The sequence below is a fragment of the Cololabis saira genome, chromosome 17 (assembly GCF_033807715.1).
Source record: "Cololabis saira isolate AMF1-May2022 chromosome 17, fColSai1.1, whole genome shotgun sequence".
Classification (NCBI taxonomy): domain Eukaryota; kingdom Metazoa; phylum Chordata; class Actinopteri; order Beloniformes; family Belonidae; genus Cololabis; species Cololabis saira.
This window is the reverse complement of record NC_084603.1, coordinates 11,116,236-11,133,328: the sequence shown is the minus strand read 5'-3', so window position 1 is coordinate 11,133,328 and position 17,093 is coordinate 11,116,236. Positions and strand designations below refer to the sequence as shown.

General features: G+C 38.1%; 1 protein-coding gene across 20 annotated transcripts in view; it reads right to left on the bottom strand.

The window, feature by feature from the left end:
* Nucleotides 1-1,184: 1,184 nt before the first annotated feature.
* Nucleotides 1,185-17,093, bottom strand: part of ablim1a (actin binding LIM protein 1a) — a 78,735-nt gene continuing 62,826 nt past the window's right edge. For 9 of the 20 annotated variants that reach the window (XM_061746123.1, XM_061746115.1, XM_061746110.1 and 6 more), the window contains 7 exons: nt 15,934-15,981; nt 12,319-12,495; nt 10,180-10,265; nt 8,463-8,586; nt 7,448-7,509; nt 4,918-4,978; nt 4,125-4,704 (listed from right to left, as the gene is read on the bottom strand). In XM_061746123.1, coding sequence (XP_061602107.1) covers nt 4,505-4,704; nt 4,918-4,978; nt 7,448-7,509; nt 8,463-8,586; nt 10,180-10,265; nt 12,319-12,495; nt 15,934-15,981 — 758 coding nt within the window. In that variant the 3' untranslated portion in view covers nt 4,125-4,504. Of the gene's footprint in view, nt 2,257-2,476; nt 2,558-4,076; nt 4,705-4,917; nt 4,979-5,387; nt 6,066-7,447; nt 7,510-8,462; nt 8,587-10,179; nt 10,266-12,318; nt 12,496-15,933; nt 15,982-17,093 lie in introns of those variants that run through there. The other 11 variants (XM_061746116.1, XM_061746126.1, XM_061746118.1 and 8 more) reach the window with 6 other exon arrangements.

Below are 17,093 nucleotides of genomic sequence, written 5' to 3'. Positions count from 1 at the left end.
ATTAAATGATGTTCCTAAGGATCATCACTGCATGTTTGTGCAAATCTTTGATGGCGCAGACCGAATCATATGTCCGACCACGTTGGTAAGTTCTTACAAGCATGTATTTGCTCCTTGTCATGTCAGACGAATGCTTTCTAATACTTTCTTTGCAATTTTAACCCTTTGGTGGGCAATCTTCTTGAATTTTGTGCCTTTTCAGTTAAATTTTCAGTGTGATTAGATGACATATTGTCATGATCTATTGGGCTGTTTTTAAAAATTTGGTGTCTGACTTTCTTTTTGGTTATTTTTCTTTATATTTTTTACTTTTTTTGTTCTGTTTTTCCATCATTCCAAACCTTTTCCGACCACCAGAGGTCTCCAGTGTTTGTATCAGGTCCCAAGCTTGTCACTCAGCCCCACTTAACTCAAAACCACATGCCCCAGTTTTCCACCACTCAATACCAGATTTTCTGTCCAGCAGGGTAATTTGTATTTTTCTCATTCAAAAGTCTGACGTTGTGCCTTCCAGCATATTTGCAATTGGGTCCTTTCTCAAACCGCAGCATCACATGTCACAATCAAGCAGGCAGGGGCGCAGAGCAACTCAGGCAATGTCCAACATTTCACACAAAAAAATACAAAATAAAACAAAGCCAAAGCAGGACTGGAAAACCTGGGAAGCAGAACGGAAAACCTGGCAAAGAGCTTTAATTACAACTGAGGAAATAAGGTAAGTGGATGCGGGTGGGGTCAGCGGCACACTGACCACAAATTCAAGAACATCTGGTTTGCAGAAGTTCATAAGGATAAGAAACAAGAAAAAATGGATAAAAGAAATAAATGTCTTGCATCAGAAAGAAAAGAAAATAAAGAAAAAATAATAAGAGGCTGCTGCATGTGCAATCTTCCCTTCACCAAACTGCAGTAAACGTCGGATGATGGCCTGTTACATATTAGATGTAAAATGTCTTTCTCATGTTCTTGCAGACACTTGTCTTATTGCAACTATTAACTGTAAATATTTTCATCTGCATTGAAGTCAAAGATGGCAGTTAATCAGCGTCTCTGGAAATCCCCGGATTACTTCTGTCTCTTGTTGCATCATCTGCATTTGCAGGTTTGGTGGTGACATGCGATGGAAAATAAAAACAATGAGCAGAAAAGAGGCAGTGGGAAACTCTGACATAGCAGAGGCTCTATATGGTTCATGATGATTTAAAGCTTTATTGGCTTTAGATTTCAATACAACAAAATGGCAGTGTGGGTTTTCATTTATAAAACAATACTTTCAAACACAGTTCTTTCTTATACTAGGGGGTTTAAAATCTTTTTGTCGGTTATTTTAGGGTGGGTACGGAATAAAATATATTCATATTTTCCCTTCCAATATATAAGGAGAAAAAAAAGAAGAAAAGAAAAGCATCTAACCGTGTTGGGAGAGCCTGAGAAGAGAGACATTTTTAGTCTGGACAGATTAAAGTTTTGTGTGCACTAAAGCCATGGGAAATAGACCGGTGAGGCATCAGTGGTTGGATGGTTCGTTTCCTTGTACATCCAGTAAACTAGTTGGCGGGTTATTTGACTGCTGTCCCAGAGATTTTTCTTTTTTTTTTTAATTTTTTTTTTATTCAAAGACTCACTGAGCCGATTCTTGAAAAGTTTGGGCTACACCTGTTTTAGCCCAAGCGAAGGAGAGCTGACACACATCCAAGCTACAAGCATGGGCATTTGGTAACGGCGCCATGAGATCCCACGGTAATTACAGAGTTCACACAGGAAACATCAGCAACAAATAAGTCGGAAGAAACAAGCAAGAAAGTAAGGAAAGCAGTTCCACTCACAACAAAGCGGGAGGTAAAACAAGCGCAGTCAAATCAAATAACTCAAATCTAATCATCATTCATTCTTTGTCATTTTTGAACACGGAAGAGGTTCCCATTCTGTGTTTGTGGTGCAAGTCTAACTGGACAAGTCTTTCAGTTCATCATCTCAGGAAGCGTCAGAGCAAACAGTCCATTTCACCTCCGCAGTTATGTCAGGATGAAACAGAAAGAAAACAGGGAAAAAAAAGGGAAATAAACCAGATTCTACGTCTAGATTACAGTTGTTGTGTGCTATCTGAATCAATGTACAGAAGAATGCATGCTGCTCTAAGAGCTAGAAGAGCTTCGCCCTCTTTTTCATGTCGTTGCGTTTCCACAGGGGAAGCCTGTCAAACTCCTGGATCTCCATTCCAAAGATGTCAAAGAACGTTTCGGGTGCTAAGTGGCGCTAGAAGTGAGAACAAAGGTGGAGAAAACAAAGGAAGGGGGGGATATATGTGTTTGTGTATGTGTAGGGGAAGGTTCTTGGTTAGCACGGCTGATAAAAGGGTCACTGCAAAAATGACAAGAAGAAATGGATACTGCACATTCCCTGCTAGAAATGTATTTGTGTGACATGCTGTTGACACAAAATTGAGAAATGCAGTATTAAGGTGGAAAACGGATACCTCCAGTCTGGTTCTGTCCACATCCCTGGGTAGTTTAGCTCTCCCTCTACTGGTTATCATGAGCATGTCATAGGGATACACCTTCAGAGGGAGACATTGATCAGTGAGCAGGTGAAAACTACAAGCTTAAGTTCAGCCTCCACAACTTTGCAGACCGTTATCGACAATAAAATTTGGATGTTTTGCTCATTTTGACTGTGAGAAAGGAAAAGACTGGGGTGGGAGAACAGGTATGTGACAGGAGGCTGACTGGGTTGTTTTGGTGGTAGTTGGGAGGGGAATGCACGTGCTGCGGTGTGCACTGATTTCCTTTTCTCGTTAACGTGCATCGGATTAGGTCGGGGGGAAACAAAACATGACAGCAGAATTATGCAACAGCCTGTATTTTTGAGTTATCAAATGCAAATTTAAAAAAAAAGAAAAACAGGAACATCAGTGATGTAGGCCGAATGAATCCACTGGGAATGACTGTCCTAGAAATATCAGGTGTTTATGTTTCTCTAAATAGCTCATTTCATCTGTGCGAGGAGAAACTGACTCATCCTAATCCCCACTGAGACAGTCATCAGACACTAAGGGGCCTTTGGTGCGCTGGGACCAACTCATATCCACACCCTGGTGCGCTATAACCCCGTCATATACTACACAGTATATCGGGATATGAGTTGTTGGGATGACAGCGTTGGATTTCCCGCTGTATGTTGCATACAGAATCCAGCCACTGCAGGTTAAAAGCTATATGCGGATGAGCATGGTGAAGCCAGCATGCCAAGCGCGTGGGTGACTCGACGGCTCCTTAAAAGCAAAAAGCTGAATCAGGAACCCGGCTGATTAGATCCTCTTGCCTCCAGTAAAAACAAAACTCTTCCAGTAAATCCTTTTTCTCTTATACTCTTCTGTTCTCGCTTGATTTATTATACGTGTGCTAGGGCTGGGCGATATATCGAGATTTTAATATGTATCGATATATTTTCAAATGTGATATGGTACGAGACAATATCGTTTATATCGATTTAAAAATATTTTTTTTTATGATTTTGATATAGCTTATTTTGTGACAAATTGACTTGAATGTTTTATTTGAGATTTGCACAAATGTTTTGTTATTTGCACAACTGTCAACCTCAGTGGAAAAGTCTGCCTGTTACTGTCTACATTGTATTAATTGCACAGTGTATTTTAATTTAATTGTTATGCAGGAAAGGGATATTTGTTTTATTTTATTCAAGAAGCATTTTTATTCTATATATGCAGGCAGTTTATTTTTATTTCATTTGTTTTATACATTTTGATATTGTGCAGACCTCTGTTAATAAATGTACCTGTGTGACATTTGGCACGAGGCTTTGTATTAAAACTGACTGTTTTTTTAAGGGTTTGCCTCAGAAAAAAATGAAGCTAACAGAGATGCTATGCTATAATGCTTTGGGGGAAACCCCAATTATGGCACAGAAAAAATATCGATATATATCGAGTATCGCCATTCAGCTAGAAAATATCGAGACATGACTTTTGGTCCATATCGCCCAGTCCTAACGTGTGCTATAAAGATTAAGATGCATTTATATTATCACTGGTACAAAAAGAAGAAGATACTTGCTTTTGGTTCCAACATATTAGGCATAGATACTCCCCTGTCCATCCTTGCAAGTGCTGCACGGCCATCCTTAATGTGCTAAAGAATAAAACATACACAAATGTAATATAGTGGAAGGGGACTGCAGGGTTAATGGCATGAATATGCCCACTTATGACAGCGGGCGCAGATTTCATCGGATGGAGCAAGTAGCTTGAAAACAGTTCAGTGTCTTAATTAGTATTAAATATAGGCAGTTGCTTAGATGTCTACTGTGAGTAGCTACAGTTTCTTTTCTATGTGGAAAATTCAATTTAATCATGTGTTCAACTAGAATATATAGCTTGAGTCATCACATTGATAAACAACACACAGAACAAGACATGAGGCAGTGACTGAACGATGCATCTACAGCACACCGGTTCAGCTACCGGGCACTGCGCAGGTGCGTCTTAAATCCATTTGAAAGTTGCAGCGCTGCATGCCCCGTAGCTGACATTGATCCAACAGTGATGCAAGCACGTAGCAGGACTGGGCGGTGTGCATTCAGGGAAAAGGCGTCTCTTGCAAAACCAATGAGCAAGCAAGTATATGATGCAAGATGACAAAGGCATGCCATGTGAAGAAGCAGATGAGAGACATACCTGAAACTCTGCAGGACAAAATGGGACAGAAAATGAGACTCACAGTTAATGGTTTTGCTGTCGAGTCCCCTGACAGACTACTATCTACAACACAGCTGTCCCTGGTGAAAGTCAGATACTTCAAATGTGCATAAAGCGAGCCGAGAACTGAGAACTGGTGCTGAATCTGACAAGAGAGTTGTTTCTGTGGCTTTGTTTTGCTGGTGCGCTGTAGCTCTCACCTCTGCCTCCTCCACACATGTCACCATAGCTGTTGTACTGGGTGAAATCTGTCGACTGAGGCTTCGGGAAGAAAAGAGAAACAGCGGCAGCACATCAGTATGTGAGCATGCCTGTACTGTTGCTCTTGTATGACAAAAATGCTTCATGCTCAAGTCATTTAATTCTAATAACAATGTAAAACATGTGCCTTTGGTTTAATACCAGCATGTACAGCCCCAAGTCCCAAAAAAAAAAAAAAAAAAAGGTTGGGATGCTGGGCAAAAAGTAAATAAAAACAGAACACAATGATTTTCAAATATCTTAAGCCCATATTTTATTCCCCCACTGGGCATGTCAAATCTACCAAATGTTAAAAGTGATAATAAAGAGTGAAGGAGAACATTATCCCAGAATTTGAAAATGATGGCACATCTCAAAAAAGTGGTGGCATGATCAACCGAATGCTGGACAAGTAAATGGCACAAAAAAAGAAAGACCTGGAGAAACAGCTTGCAACTACTTAAGTTTATTGGCAACAGATCAGTGACATGATTGAGAAAAAGGATGACTTTAGAATAGGGAGGCAGTCTCACAGAAGCAAGGATGAGCAGAAGTTCACCAGTCTACAAACAACCATGACTACCACATCTACAGATTGGGAAAATAAAGCTCCTCAGTGTGAAACTGGGAGGATGTGATATTCTCATCATGTGCAGCACACAATACCATTAGAACAAAATCTGGAGAAATCTCTGTGATCACAGGACAAAAGCCAGAAATAAATAATGGGAGAGGAGAGTGATTTTAGGGCCCTCGGGAGTCACAATCAGGCATGATCATGTAATGGGTATCACCACATAGGACTGTCATCCACAGATGCAGATTAAAGAGCTATCATGCACAGAAAAAGTCATTTAGGAGAATATGGTCCACAAATGCTGCCGTCTTCTCAGGGCCCAAAGTTCAATTAAAATGTAATGAGCCGAGGTGGAAAAAACTGTCCTGTAGTCAGACGAATTGAAATTTGAGATTCTTTTTGGAAACCACGGATGCTGCGTCCTCCACATTAAAGAGGAGAGGGACCGTCTGGCTTGTTGTCAGTTCAAAAGTCTGCATCTCTGACTGTATGGGGTGTCAGTGATGCCTATGGAATGGGCGGCTTGCACATCTGGAAAGGAAACATCAATGCTGAAACATATACACAGGTTTTAAAACAGAACATATGCACCTTCAGGAGAGGCCTTGCATCCGTCAGCAAGACAACGCTAAACCACACCTCGTCCATTACATGAACTTGTAGAAAGGTCTGGGAGCTGAGCTGGCCGGTCCGCAATCTAAACCTTCCAGCAGTCATGTCGCATCATTAAAGGAGCATGAGGCAGGATTGAGGCAGGATTTATGAAAAAAATATATGTTTTAAGTTTTCTAGTAATAATGTCAGATGAAGCGTTCCAAACCAAAAAGAATGAGCCCTCTAGTATATCTGTCCGTTGCCTTGAACAGGCTGTGTGCTGCAAAATGTGCTGCAATTCGGGGCCCGAATTTCCCGCGCTGTCCTGCGGATGTGACGTCACATGACGCTGCATGCACGTTCTTCCCGTTCTCCCGTGCCGGTGTCATGCCAAAAAGTAATTGCCTGCCAGAATCTGATTCCTCCCCTGAAAATGGGTCTTTTTACCTGCCAAAAAATTGATTGAAGGCCAAATACAGTTAATGAAAGGTTGTTTCTACCTATATATGAATTGATCTCATTCTTGAGCTTCATAATATAAATACTAGAGCTCACATGATTGCTTTTAACTCTTTTAAAGGACCATTACAATACAAAATAGGTATTTAATCTGCCAAAAATTGATTGAAGACCAAATACAGTTAATTAAAAGTTGTTTCTGCCTAAATATGACTTGATCTCATTCTTGAGCTTCATAATTTGAAAATCTGACGTTTTAGCGCTATCGCTCAACGGGCTGCTGTGCGTGCTCCCGTGGCCAGAAAGCAGAAGAAATCAGATTCTGGCAGGCAATCACTTTTTGGCACAACACCGGCTTCACTGTTGGCTGCAGTACCCCCGACGGCCGTCGTGGCGAAGGGTGGTGCTAGAGAGTCTCATTTCTTAAAAGGAGCCTCATGCTCCTTTAAATGACTAGTGGTTGAAGCTGAGAGAAGATCCCGGACTGTTGAGCAGCTCAACCCCCACATCAGACCAGAATGGGGCAGCTTTCCTTTTCCTCAGACTCCGAGACCTCCTCAGCTCTGACGGCTGATGTATCAGGGCTGTCGTTGGAAGAAGAAAGGGATGCTACAAAGTGGAGAACACTTTGTAGCCACCTTTTTTTGAGATGTGCTGCCGCCATCAAACTCAAAATTACCTTTGAATTTTTTTTTGATTTCCTCAGTTTAATCATTCGACATGTTTTTGTTGTTCTTTTGTGGATGAAATACGGGGTTTATTATTAGAAAATCACTGCATTCTGTCCCAGATCATTTCTAAATAGTGGTTGTAGTTGGTGGCTAAACTGCTGGATTGTTTCCTGTCTTTGGGCCTCTTACCCGGTGCAGCCCGTTCCTCCCATAACCCGGCAGAGAGTTCGTTTTAGTTGGAGATGTTGGATCTGAAAGATGAATAATGTTTAAATTAGTTTTGATATTAGCAGAGGTGGGTAGAGTAGCCAAAAATTGTACTCAAGTAAAAGTACTGTTACTTCAGAATAATATGACTCAAGTAGAAGTAAAAAAGTAGTCATCCAAATAATTACTTGAGTAAAAGTAAAAAAGTACTTGGTGAAAAAACTACTCAAGTACTGAGTAACGTCTGATTTATTTTTCGATTCAATTCAAACAGACAAAAGTACAAAATAATCAGGCAAATTCAATCAACAAAATAATAAAATAAATTAAAATTAATACAAAATAAAAAATAGCTTAAATTAAAATAATCTTAGAGTAAATTCAAGTACTTTAATAAAGAATAAAATAAATAAAATAACAGAATAAAAAAAAAAATTAAGCACAAGTAGCCAACAATTTCAAGCCTTTGTACTTTTCTTTTTTAACCAGGCAGAACTAGAACAAGCCCATGAACTCATAGAAACTCTGTGTGTGTTTGAGTCTGTGTAAATGTGACAAAACATGCAAAAACAAAAATTTTTCCCAAAGAATCACCCAGTGATGTCATGAGATTGACGCGAACGCGGATAAAAGGGATAAAAGAAAAGTTACAGCTCAACGTGGCCTAATGTAGCGGAGTAAGAGTAACAGTTTCTTCTTCACAAATCTACTCAAGTAAAAGTAAAAAGTATAGTGATTCAAAACTACTCCTAAAAGTACAACATTTCCCAAAACTTACTCAAGTAAATGTAACGGAGTAAATGTAACTCGTTACTACCCACCTCTGGATATTAGATTACTTACATTAATATGGAACAGTCAATTCAAAAGGCCCCTGATATACTACAGCGATATAAATGTAAGGATGTCCAGTGGAAGCCATCTGCGGCCCAGGTGGCGGTTTATGGAAAAGCCCTGATCAGATTAGGGCACATGGGCAGGTGAAGCTGCTGTTTACCTGCGTCGCAGCTGTTCTGTTTTGAGTCGTAGCGCTGAGCGGAGAGGCTGCGTGCGTGCCGTTCCCTGATCTTCTCTTTTTCCATCTCCTCCTTCAGGATGAGCTTCCCCAAACCTGACTGGATCTGCACAGCCACAAAGGATTACAAGGTTAAGTACGTATAATCATTTATATTAATCTTTCAAAACAAACTCATGCATTGCCTCTTCCATGCCTGCGCCACATTTGTGAACAGCTGTACTCAGCTTCAGAGATGTTTTGTGATGTTATGTTATGAATCTTTATTTCGGCTTGTACACACTTTTTGCAGAACAAGATGAAAAGGAAAGAAAAAAACAACATTTCTTTTGCCGAAAAGGTGTAGCTGAAGCCGTAGCTTATATTGCCTACCCTTTTTTCTTATGATCAGCAAAAATATGAGACATTAGCTTTTATTCCATGGAACAATACATAAAGAAGAAAAAAATAAGTAAGACAAAATATAAAATTGACGTTTCACATTCTAGAATGTTTTTGATAGTATACTTTATAATTATAGTGTTTTATATTTATTTACAGTATTTTCTTTAAACAATTTCTTAAACTTGAGGATAGAACGACACATTTTTAGGTTGTTATTACAACTAGGGCTGTTCGATTTTGCCCAAAAATAAAATCTCGATTTTTTTTCTCTCAAAATCCGATTTTTGATTACGATTACGATTATTTTGTGAATTGACAAAAGGCAAAGAAATGATTTCAAATATGCTGTTTTTTTATTGAACATTTGCCCCATTGGGCTTTAAGTGCAAACCTTGCTCTTATTAAACCAAAAATGAATGAATAAAGTGCAAAAAAATATAATAAAATATAAAGTTTTATCTCTGAAAAAAAAATCAGCAAATCAGCACTTGCAAACATACAGTAAGTTATATTTCCAATTAAATAGAACAAGACATTTTCTAATTAAACTAAACTGGGTCTTTGCATGCTAAATAATAGTGCAACCCATGAAGGAGGTAGAGGTGTGTAATGTCAGTCATTACATTTGCTATTCACATTTGCAAGTTTTTTGCAAGGAACACGAGCCGGTCTACCGCATCTGGCTTGAGGGATGCCAGGTGGCATGTTACAACGCCCCCTCCTACACTAAAGAGCCTCTCCGATGGGGCACTTGCCGCAGGTATGGAGAGGTATTTCCATCAATCATTAATATGGTATCAATCATTAATATGTGTGCAAACAAGGTAAAAAAAAAAAAAAAAAAAAAAAAAAGTGAAAAATCGATTTTACGATTTTCACGTTTTAACATCGTTCTAATTACATAATCGCGATTACGATTTAAAATCGATTAATCGAACAGCCCTAATTACAACAATTCCAAATTTCTCTAGCCTGAACTGATGTACATCTCTTTTTAATATTAGTTCTTGCTGTCGTCATCTCAAACATGAGTTTCCCCCTCAGGTCATAGCGGGTTTCTTTTATCTGGAACAGGTCCTGAATGCAGTTTGGAAGCTGCTGGACTTTATAGGCAAATAAAACAGTTTTCTGCTCTACTATATCATGGAATTTTAGGGTATTATATCTAATAAAAAGATTATTTGTTGGTTTATAATAGTCAGATCTATTAAGTATCCTTCATGCTCTTTTCTGTAACAGGAAAATAGGGTTTGTATTTGTTTTATAGGTGTTACCCCATATCTCCCCATATTTTCTGGATGTTAGTCTGACTAACCTTGTTCAGATGTTCTTCCTGGAGCTGCTTTCGTTTCAAAGCCTCTTCCTCCTCTTCTTCTCTTGACCGCCTCCTCCCCTCTGGACCTACGGGTGCCGTGGGCAAGCCACAAAAAGTTACATACAGCTCATTTGTCTCAAAATGTCTCAAAAAGGAAAAAAAACAAAAAAAAAACATGTCCATGCTTCACATATACAGGACTGTCTCAGAAAATTAGAATATTGTGATTTTCTGTAATGCAATTACAAAAACAAAAATGTCATACATTCTGGATTCATTACAAATCAACTGAAATATTGCACGCCTTTTATTATTTTAATATTGCTGATCATGGTTTACAGCTTAAGAAAACTCAAATATCCTATCTCAAAATATTAGAATATTCTGGGAATCTTAATCTTAAACTGTAAACCATAATCAGCAATATTAAAGTAATAAAAGGCTTGCAATATTTCAGTTGATTTGTAATGAATCCAGAATGTATGACTTTTTTGTTTTTTTTTTAATTGCATTACAGAAAATAAAGAACTTTATCACAATATTCTAATTTTCTGAGACAGTCCTGTACATATACTCTGTCAGAGGTGGAGATAAAAACAAGACAACCAAACAGACGTGGTTTGACTGTAAAGCTGTAAGAAAGACATGTGATCAATGAGTAATAGGTGGACAGCTGAACACAAATGTGAGACAGAGTTGACGAGACAGACAAACAGAGGGACTTCATTGGGAGATTTGCTAAATAGACATGGCAGATGTTTTTCATCGTTCATGTCGAGATTTTAGAGGATGTCAAATGCACAGAGGGGCGCGATGCAAGACAGACAGACAAGAGTTTGAAGTCAGTCTCAGTTATCTCTGTCCAAGTCATTTGTGATGCCACTGCACAGAACTAGAGCACCCATCCAGTGCCAACACTACAACGTAAAATGGAGAAACTGATGCTACCTCAAGCATAACATAATATGGCAGCAACAGAAACTGAGACGCTTCAGCTCAGTGCAAGCAGAACTTTATGGAGTAAGATAACTTCCAAAAAGATGTGTCCATGTTATAACTATTCGTCTTCGTAATGATAAACATTTGTATGTAAATAAAAAAGTTGTACCTAAAATTCTGCTGTCACACACATGAGTCTGATAAATTATTAGGGTTAGGATTGTTTTTATGTGAGTAAGAAATTAGGTAAGAAATTGACCTTTTACGTCTCATTTATTCATTCACACACGCACTAATATACTTGGGAAACAGTTAGGCACCAAATATATAAATATAATATATTTTATTTTCTCAGATGGCAAAAATAAGAACCTTATTGATCCCACATAGGAGTAATTCATGTCATATTAGAGAACAAGGTAGTGCCGAAAAACAATATATAGCCTATCCCCCCTCACAAAATATATTTTCTCACCAACAAAGCATATTTTACATAAACATATTTTAAAATTAGTAACAAAATAACATATTTGAACAATTCTTCAGATTTGTTCAGTTATTTTATTGTCTGAAAAATGGTTCAAATGTGTTATTTTGTTATTTGAAAAAATTTTAATTTGTTTTGTTGATGAGAAAATATGTTTCTCAATTTTATTTTTGTGAAGGGGGATAGACTATTGTTTTTTTCAGCACTACCTTGTTCTTTATAGCTGATATAACATGAATTACTCCTATGTGGGATCAATAAAGTTCTTATTTTTGCCATCTGAGAAAATTAAATATATTATATTTGGTGCCTCACTGTTTCCCAAGTATATTAGTGCATGTGTGAATGAATAAATGAGACGTAAAAGGTACATTTCTTACTCACATAAAAACAATCCTAACCCTAATAATTTATCAGACTCGTGTGTGTGACAGCAGAATTTGGGGTACAACTTTTTTATTTACATACAAATGTTTATCATTACGAATACGAATAGTTATAACATGGACACATCTTTTTGGAAGTTATCTTACTCCATAGAACTTAAAAGGCAAACGCTGCGACGCTCGTGTGGTCGCCTGAGCCCGGGGCGGAGCGGGGATGCGGTTAAGCTTTGCAGAGTGAGGAAATAAGAGGAGTTAGGTTGCGGCGAGGTGTGTGTTGTGCCACCAGGAGCTAACAGTGCAAACATGCCCATCCGGAGCCTACTGTACCTAATAAAGCGAGCGAGTGGGGCCAATAGTCACCCTCACTCCATGAGCTGTCGTCCGGAGGGGGAGCATGGGCAGCGGGGAAGGTGGCAGATCTGATGATCTCATCAGCAGACTTGCTTTGATGGGCTATGGCAGCTGTATCTAGGTTGATAACCATGGGAACTGAACTATAAGTCTCTGGGGTCACAGTGTCAGTTCAATAATAAAAAAAAAGAAAAAAAAACAATCAGCCTCCAGTGAGTGTCCATTTTAAAGCCAGATCATGCAACTTTATTTGGGTTTTAAGTGAAAAAAATAAATCAATAAATACAAAACAGTCACTAAGATGCATGCTAATTTGTGGCTTGTGGTACCGTTCATCTTGGTTGTATTAAACTGTCTTTCACCCAAATGGCATTTGGACAGGGAGGTGTCATTATCACAGAATTGTTGCAAAATTTTTAAGGAGGGCGAGGTGTAACGTCGCTACGGAGACTTGTTACACACGCCACACACAAAGCACAGCGTGAATCCAGACTCAACGCCAGACAGAAAAGGATAGGAGACAGACTTCAAACGATACAATGACACTGGCAGTGACTATGGTTAGATGAACACTGAGTGAGCTACGTTCAGTAACACACAGTCCTCTGAATAAGAAAGTACGTCCTCATTCTGGTGCAAAGATCTATCCATCATACTCAAAAAAAAAGATCTGGTCTTTAATAGGTCTTAAAATGAGGTAAATTAGTCCTCACGTAAGCATCAATAAATGACATATTACACTGCATCATCATTTATTTAACAAAACTAAACCAAAATGTATTACCGTATTTTCCGCACTATAAGGCGCACCTAAAAGCCTTTCATTTTCTCAAAAACCGGCAGTGCGCCTTATAATGCAGTGCACCTTATATATGATCATTACGGTAATTTCTGTTACTGTAGTCAGGGGGATTGTGGGTAATGTAGTTGTTGTCGCCAAAGTAATGGCGCTAAAAACGTCAGGAATCGTCACAGACGTTCAAGACAACAGCAGCGACGCTGACTCGCATAATGGCGACTTTGACGAGACGGAGCAAAGCTGTTTTTTATTTTGTTAATAAAGTTTGACATACGGTACTTTTCTTCTTGTTTTGTTTTTTTTGCATTTGCTGTAGGATTTTGTAGCATTTCCTGTAGCACAGCTCCATCAGGTAGATGCTAACTCAACCCCAGCCACTATAGTATGGTATTTTACCATATATTTAGTGCGCCTTCTAATGCGGTGCGCTTTATAAATGGAAAAAAGTTTTTAAATACGTCATTCATTGAAGGTGCGCCTTATAATGCGGAAAATACGGTACTTCAAAAGTCTCTTCCATCATTGTGAAGGAATTTTTGTACTTCAAGGTTCCCACACATGTCATTCATCTACACACGACCAAACCTTTAATGCCTGTATGAATAATACAAATATAATCCTCATTTTGTCTTAAACACTTAACAAATAATGTTTGAATCACCATGAATGCATTAGGTTGTTCTATTTATTTATTTTTCTTTTATTGTCTGTAATAATGTTCTTCTTAATGTTTATTTTAATCATGGAGGTGGTGCAGGGATATGAGAAATTCATGTCCCAAATAGGGTGAAGACTCCACCACCACATGTGTTGAGGGTCTGGATTTTGACTGGGACATTTTTTTTCTATTTTGTGGATTTTAATTCAGTTCAGTTCAAAAATACTTTACTAATCCCTGAAGGGATATTCATTATTGCAGTAGTCATGGTTCAAGTCTCTCCAGTGATTCACTGTTGAGGGGTATTGCTGTGGACGGCGAGGATCCCCTGTTGCAGTCTGTTGCTGAATCACTCCGTCGTGAGCAGGATCTAAAGTGCTCGTGGGTTTAGAATCAATGTCTTGTTGCATCACCTGATTTCAGAGCAGCTACAGCTCTGGGGCAGGGTCTCACATGTGACTCCCGAATACTTTGGTGCACAGATGAGTTCACGATCGACTAAATGCCTGCAGGGACTTATGAAAAGCATTAAGTGTGTGGTCTGCTTCTGAATTTTCCTCCAGGTTTTTTCACATGACTGAAACAACTGGGAGTTGACATTAACAATCGTTTTGTGTTGAGAAACACCTGCTATGTAAGATAGACTCAGTTTCCCTGAATTAATACCCAAAATGGCATTTCCAAATGTATAAAACACCAAACTCCTATAATGCCCGTAAACAGCTTGATACTTAAAGGTACGGGTCAGGTAAAGGATTTCTGGATGATGTACCGTTTGTTATTATTTGAAGCAAAACACACAGAGTTACTTCCTCCCTCCAGGGCTCTCTCTCTTTTTATACTCTTTTTTTAAAGATTTTTTTGTGGCTCTAGTGGCCCTTTATTCAAGTTGCTCTTTCTGTCTTTTAATCTTTCATAAGCACGAGCCCAAACCTACCCCTGTTGGTGGTTGGTGGAGCAATTTTTGTTATAGTTTAAAGGTAGGGTTGCCACCCGTCCCTTAAAATACGGAATCTTTACGTAATTGGGAATTAAAAGTTGCGTTCCGTATTGAACCAATACGGACATATGTTATGCTCTTATTTATTGATGTCATAATATACAGGCGAATGTCTGAAAATTTGAATATATTGCAAAACTTCATTCGTAGTAAATTCAACTAAAGGTGAAACAAATATATTATTTCCCACTACATGCAAAGTGAGATATTTCAAGGCTTTATTTGTTATGATGTTGATGATTATGACTCACATTTTATGAAAACCCCAAATAAAAAATCTCAAAAAATTAGAATATTTTATGAAATCAATAAACAATTCAATCATCAAAATTATAACAAATAGGTTTAAACATATTTAGCTTTGCATGTAATGGGATTATGTAATATATTAGTTTCACCTTTTAAGTTGAATTATTGAAATAAATTAACTTTTACACCATTTTCTTCACCTGTAGATTTATTCTACATCTGGGCTGATGTGGACGTACGTAGCATAGGAGGATATTTCAGTTGTATGGTTGTCTGTCTGTACAGTCATGCAAGTTCAATGCTATTAAAGCACTTTAAACTTTAAATCAAAGCGTTTTGTTTTTTCTATGCAGTTTAGAAGTTTTGGGGATGTCCCTTTTTTTTGGCGCCTGCAGTTCTGAAATTGGGGTGTCCCATATTTCTATTTGTGAAAGGTGGCAACCCTATTTGAAGGGCAGGCTGTCCCCTTCGTGTTTGTTTCCAGCTTCCAGAGACAGGTGCTCTGAAAACCAAGTTGTTGTTTTTTTTTACAGCATTCAAACGAGAGGATGAGGACTTATGACAAAAAGTGGTCTGGGTTAGAATCACTTACCCTACCTTTAAAAGTGGATGATGTTTTACAACGGCTCTGTTGGTTTTCAGCTACGGTTATATAAACATTAGGACCCCCCCCCCTTTTTTTTATCAAGTACTGCTATTTACCCAGTACTTTTTTGGACTTCGGAGTTCATATCTATGATTATTTCTCGGCACTATGGAACAAGTATTCCTCGTTAGGAATCACTGGCCTACAAAAAAAAAAATCACTCCTAATAAATCATTCAGCGTGTTTTCTTTTTTTTTTTTTTTGCAGAAAAATAGATCATAATATAAGAGGAAAGGTACCATGTTGTCTGTAGATGGGTGGCTTTCTGTAGATGTTGCTGCCCTGATCTGAAACCAGTGAAAAAAAGACAGAGCACACGTTTAGAGACATCAGAAATGACAACTCTGGTGTAAACAAATAAAACAAACATTGGACCCTTTTTCCTGTTATCCATCTAAACAGTTGTGAAAGATGACGGGGGAAAGTAAAGGCTGATCCCAAATGGAAAATAATGGGAGAAAGAGAGAGAAAGAGAGAAAGAGGGAGAAAAAGAGAGAGAGAGAGAGAGAAAGAAAGAGAGAGAAAGAGAAAGAGAGAAAAATAGAGAAAAAGAAAAAGAAAGAAAGAGAAAGAAAGAAAAAGAAAGAAAAAGAGAGAGAAAGAAAAAGCAAGAGAAAGAGAGAAAGAAAAAGCGAGAGAAAGAGAGAAAGAAAGAGAGAGAAAGAGAAAGAGAGAAAAAGAAAGAAAAAGAAAGAGAAAGAAATTAAAAAAGAGAGAGAAAGAAAAAGAGAGAGAGAGAGAAAAAAAGTGAAAGAAATAGAGAAAGAAAGAGAAAGAGAGAAAGAAAGAGAGAGAAAAAGAAAGAGAGAAAGAGAAAAAGAGAGAGAGAGAAAGAGAAAAAGAGAGAGAAAGAAAAAGAGAAAGAGAGAAAAAGAAAGAAAGAGAAACAAAGAAAAAAAAGAAAAAGAGAGAAAGAAAGAGAGAAAGAAAAAGAGAGAGAGAGAAAAAAAGCGAAAGAAAGAGAGAAAGAGAGAGTTTTTGAGTTTTTCAAACCACTTTTATTGACTCAAAAAATCATGTCCAGCCAAACATACAGACAATTTAAAATATTTCCAAAGAGCAGCATGCTGCCCTCCACTGAACACAGCAACTTGTCAACACACCACATTTCAATAAAATCATTTATGCTGTTAGTCAGATAGTTGAAATTTAAAAACAGTCCTAAGTCTGACTTTCAACATCCGACAAAAAGTTAAAAGTTTTCAGTACAAACATCAACAAAAACCAATAAACTTCAATTTAAAATATTTCCAAAGAGCAGCGTGCAGCCCTCCACTGAACACAGCACCTTGTCAACACACCACATGTCATTAAAATCACTCATGTTGTTAGTAAGACAGTAAAAATTAAAATCAGTCCTGAGTCTGACTTTCAACATACGACAAAAAGTTAAAACAAC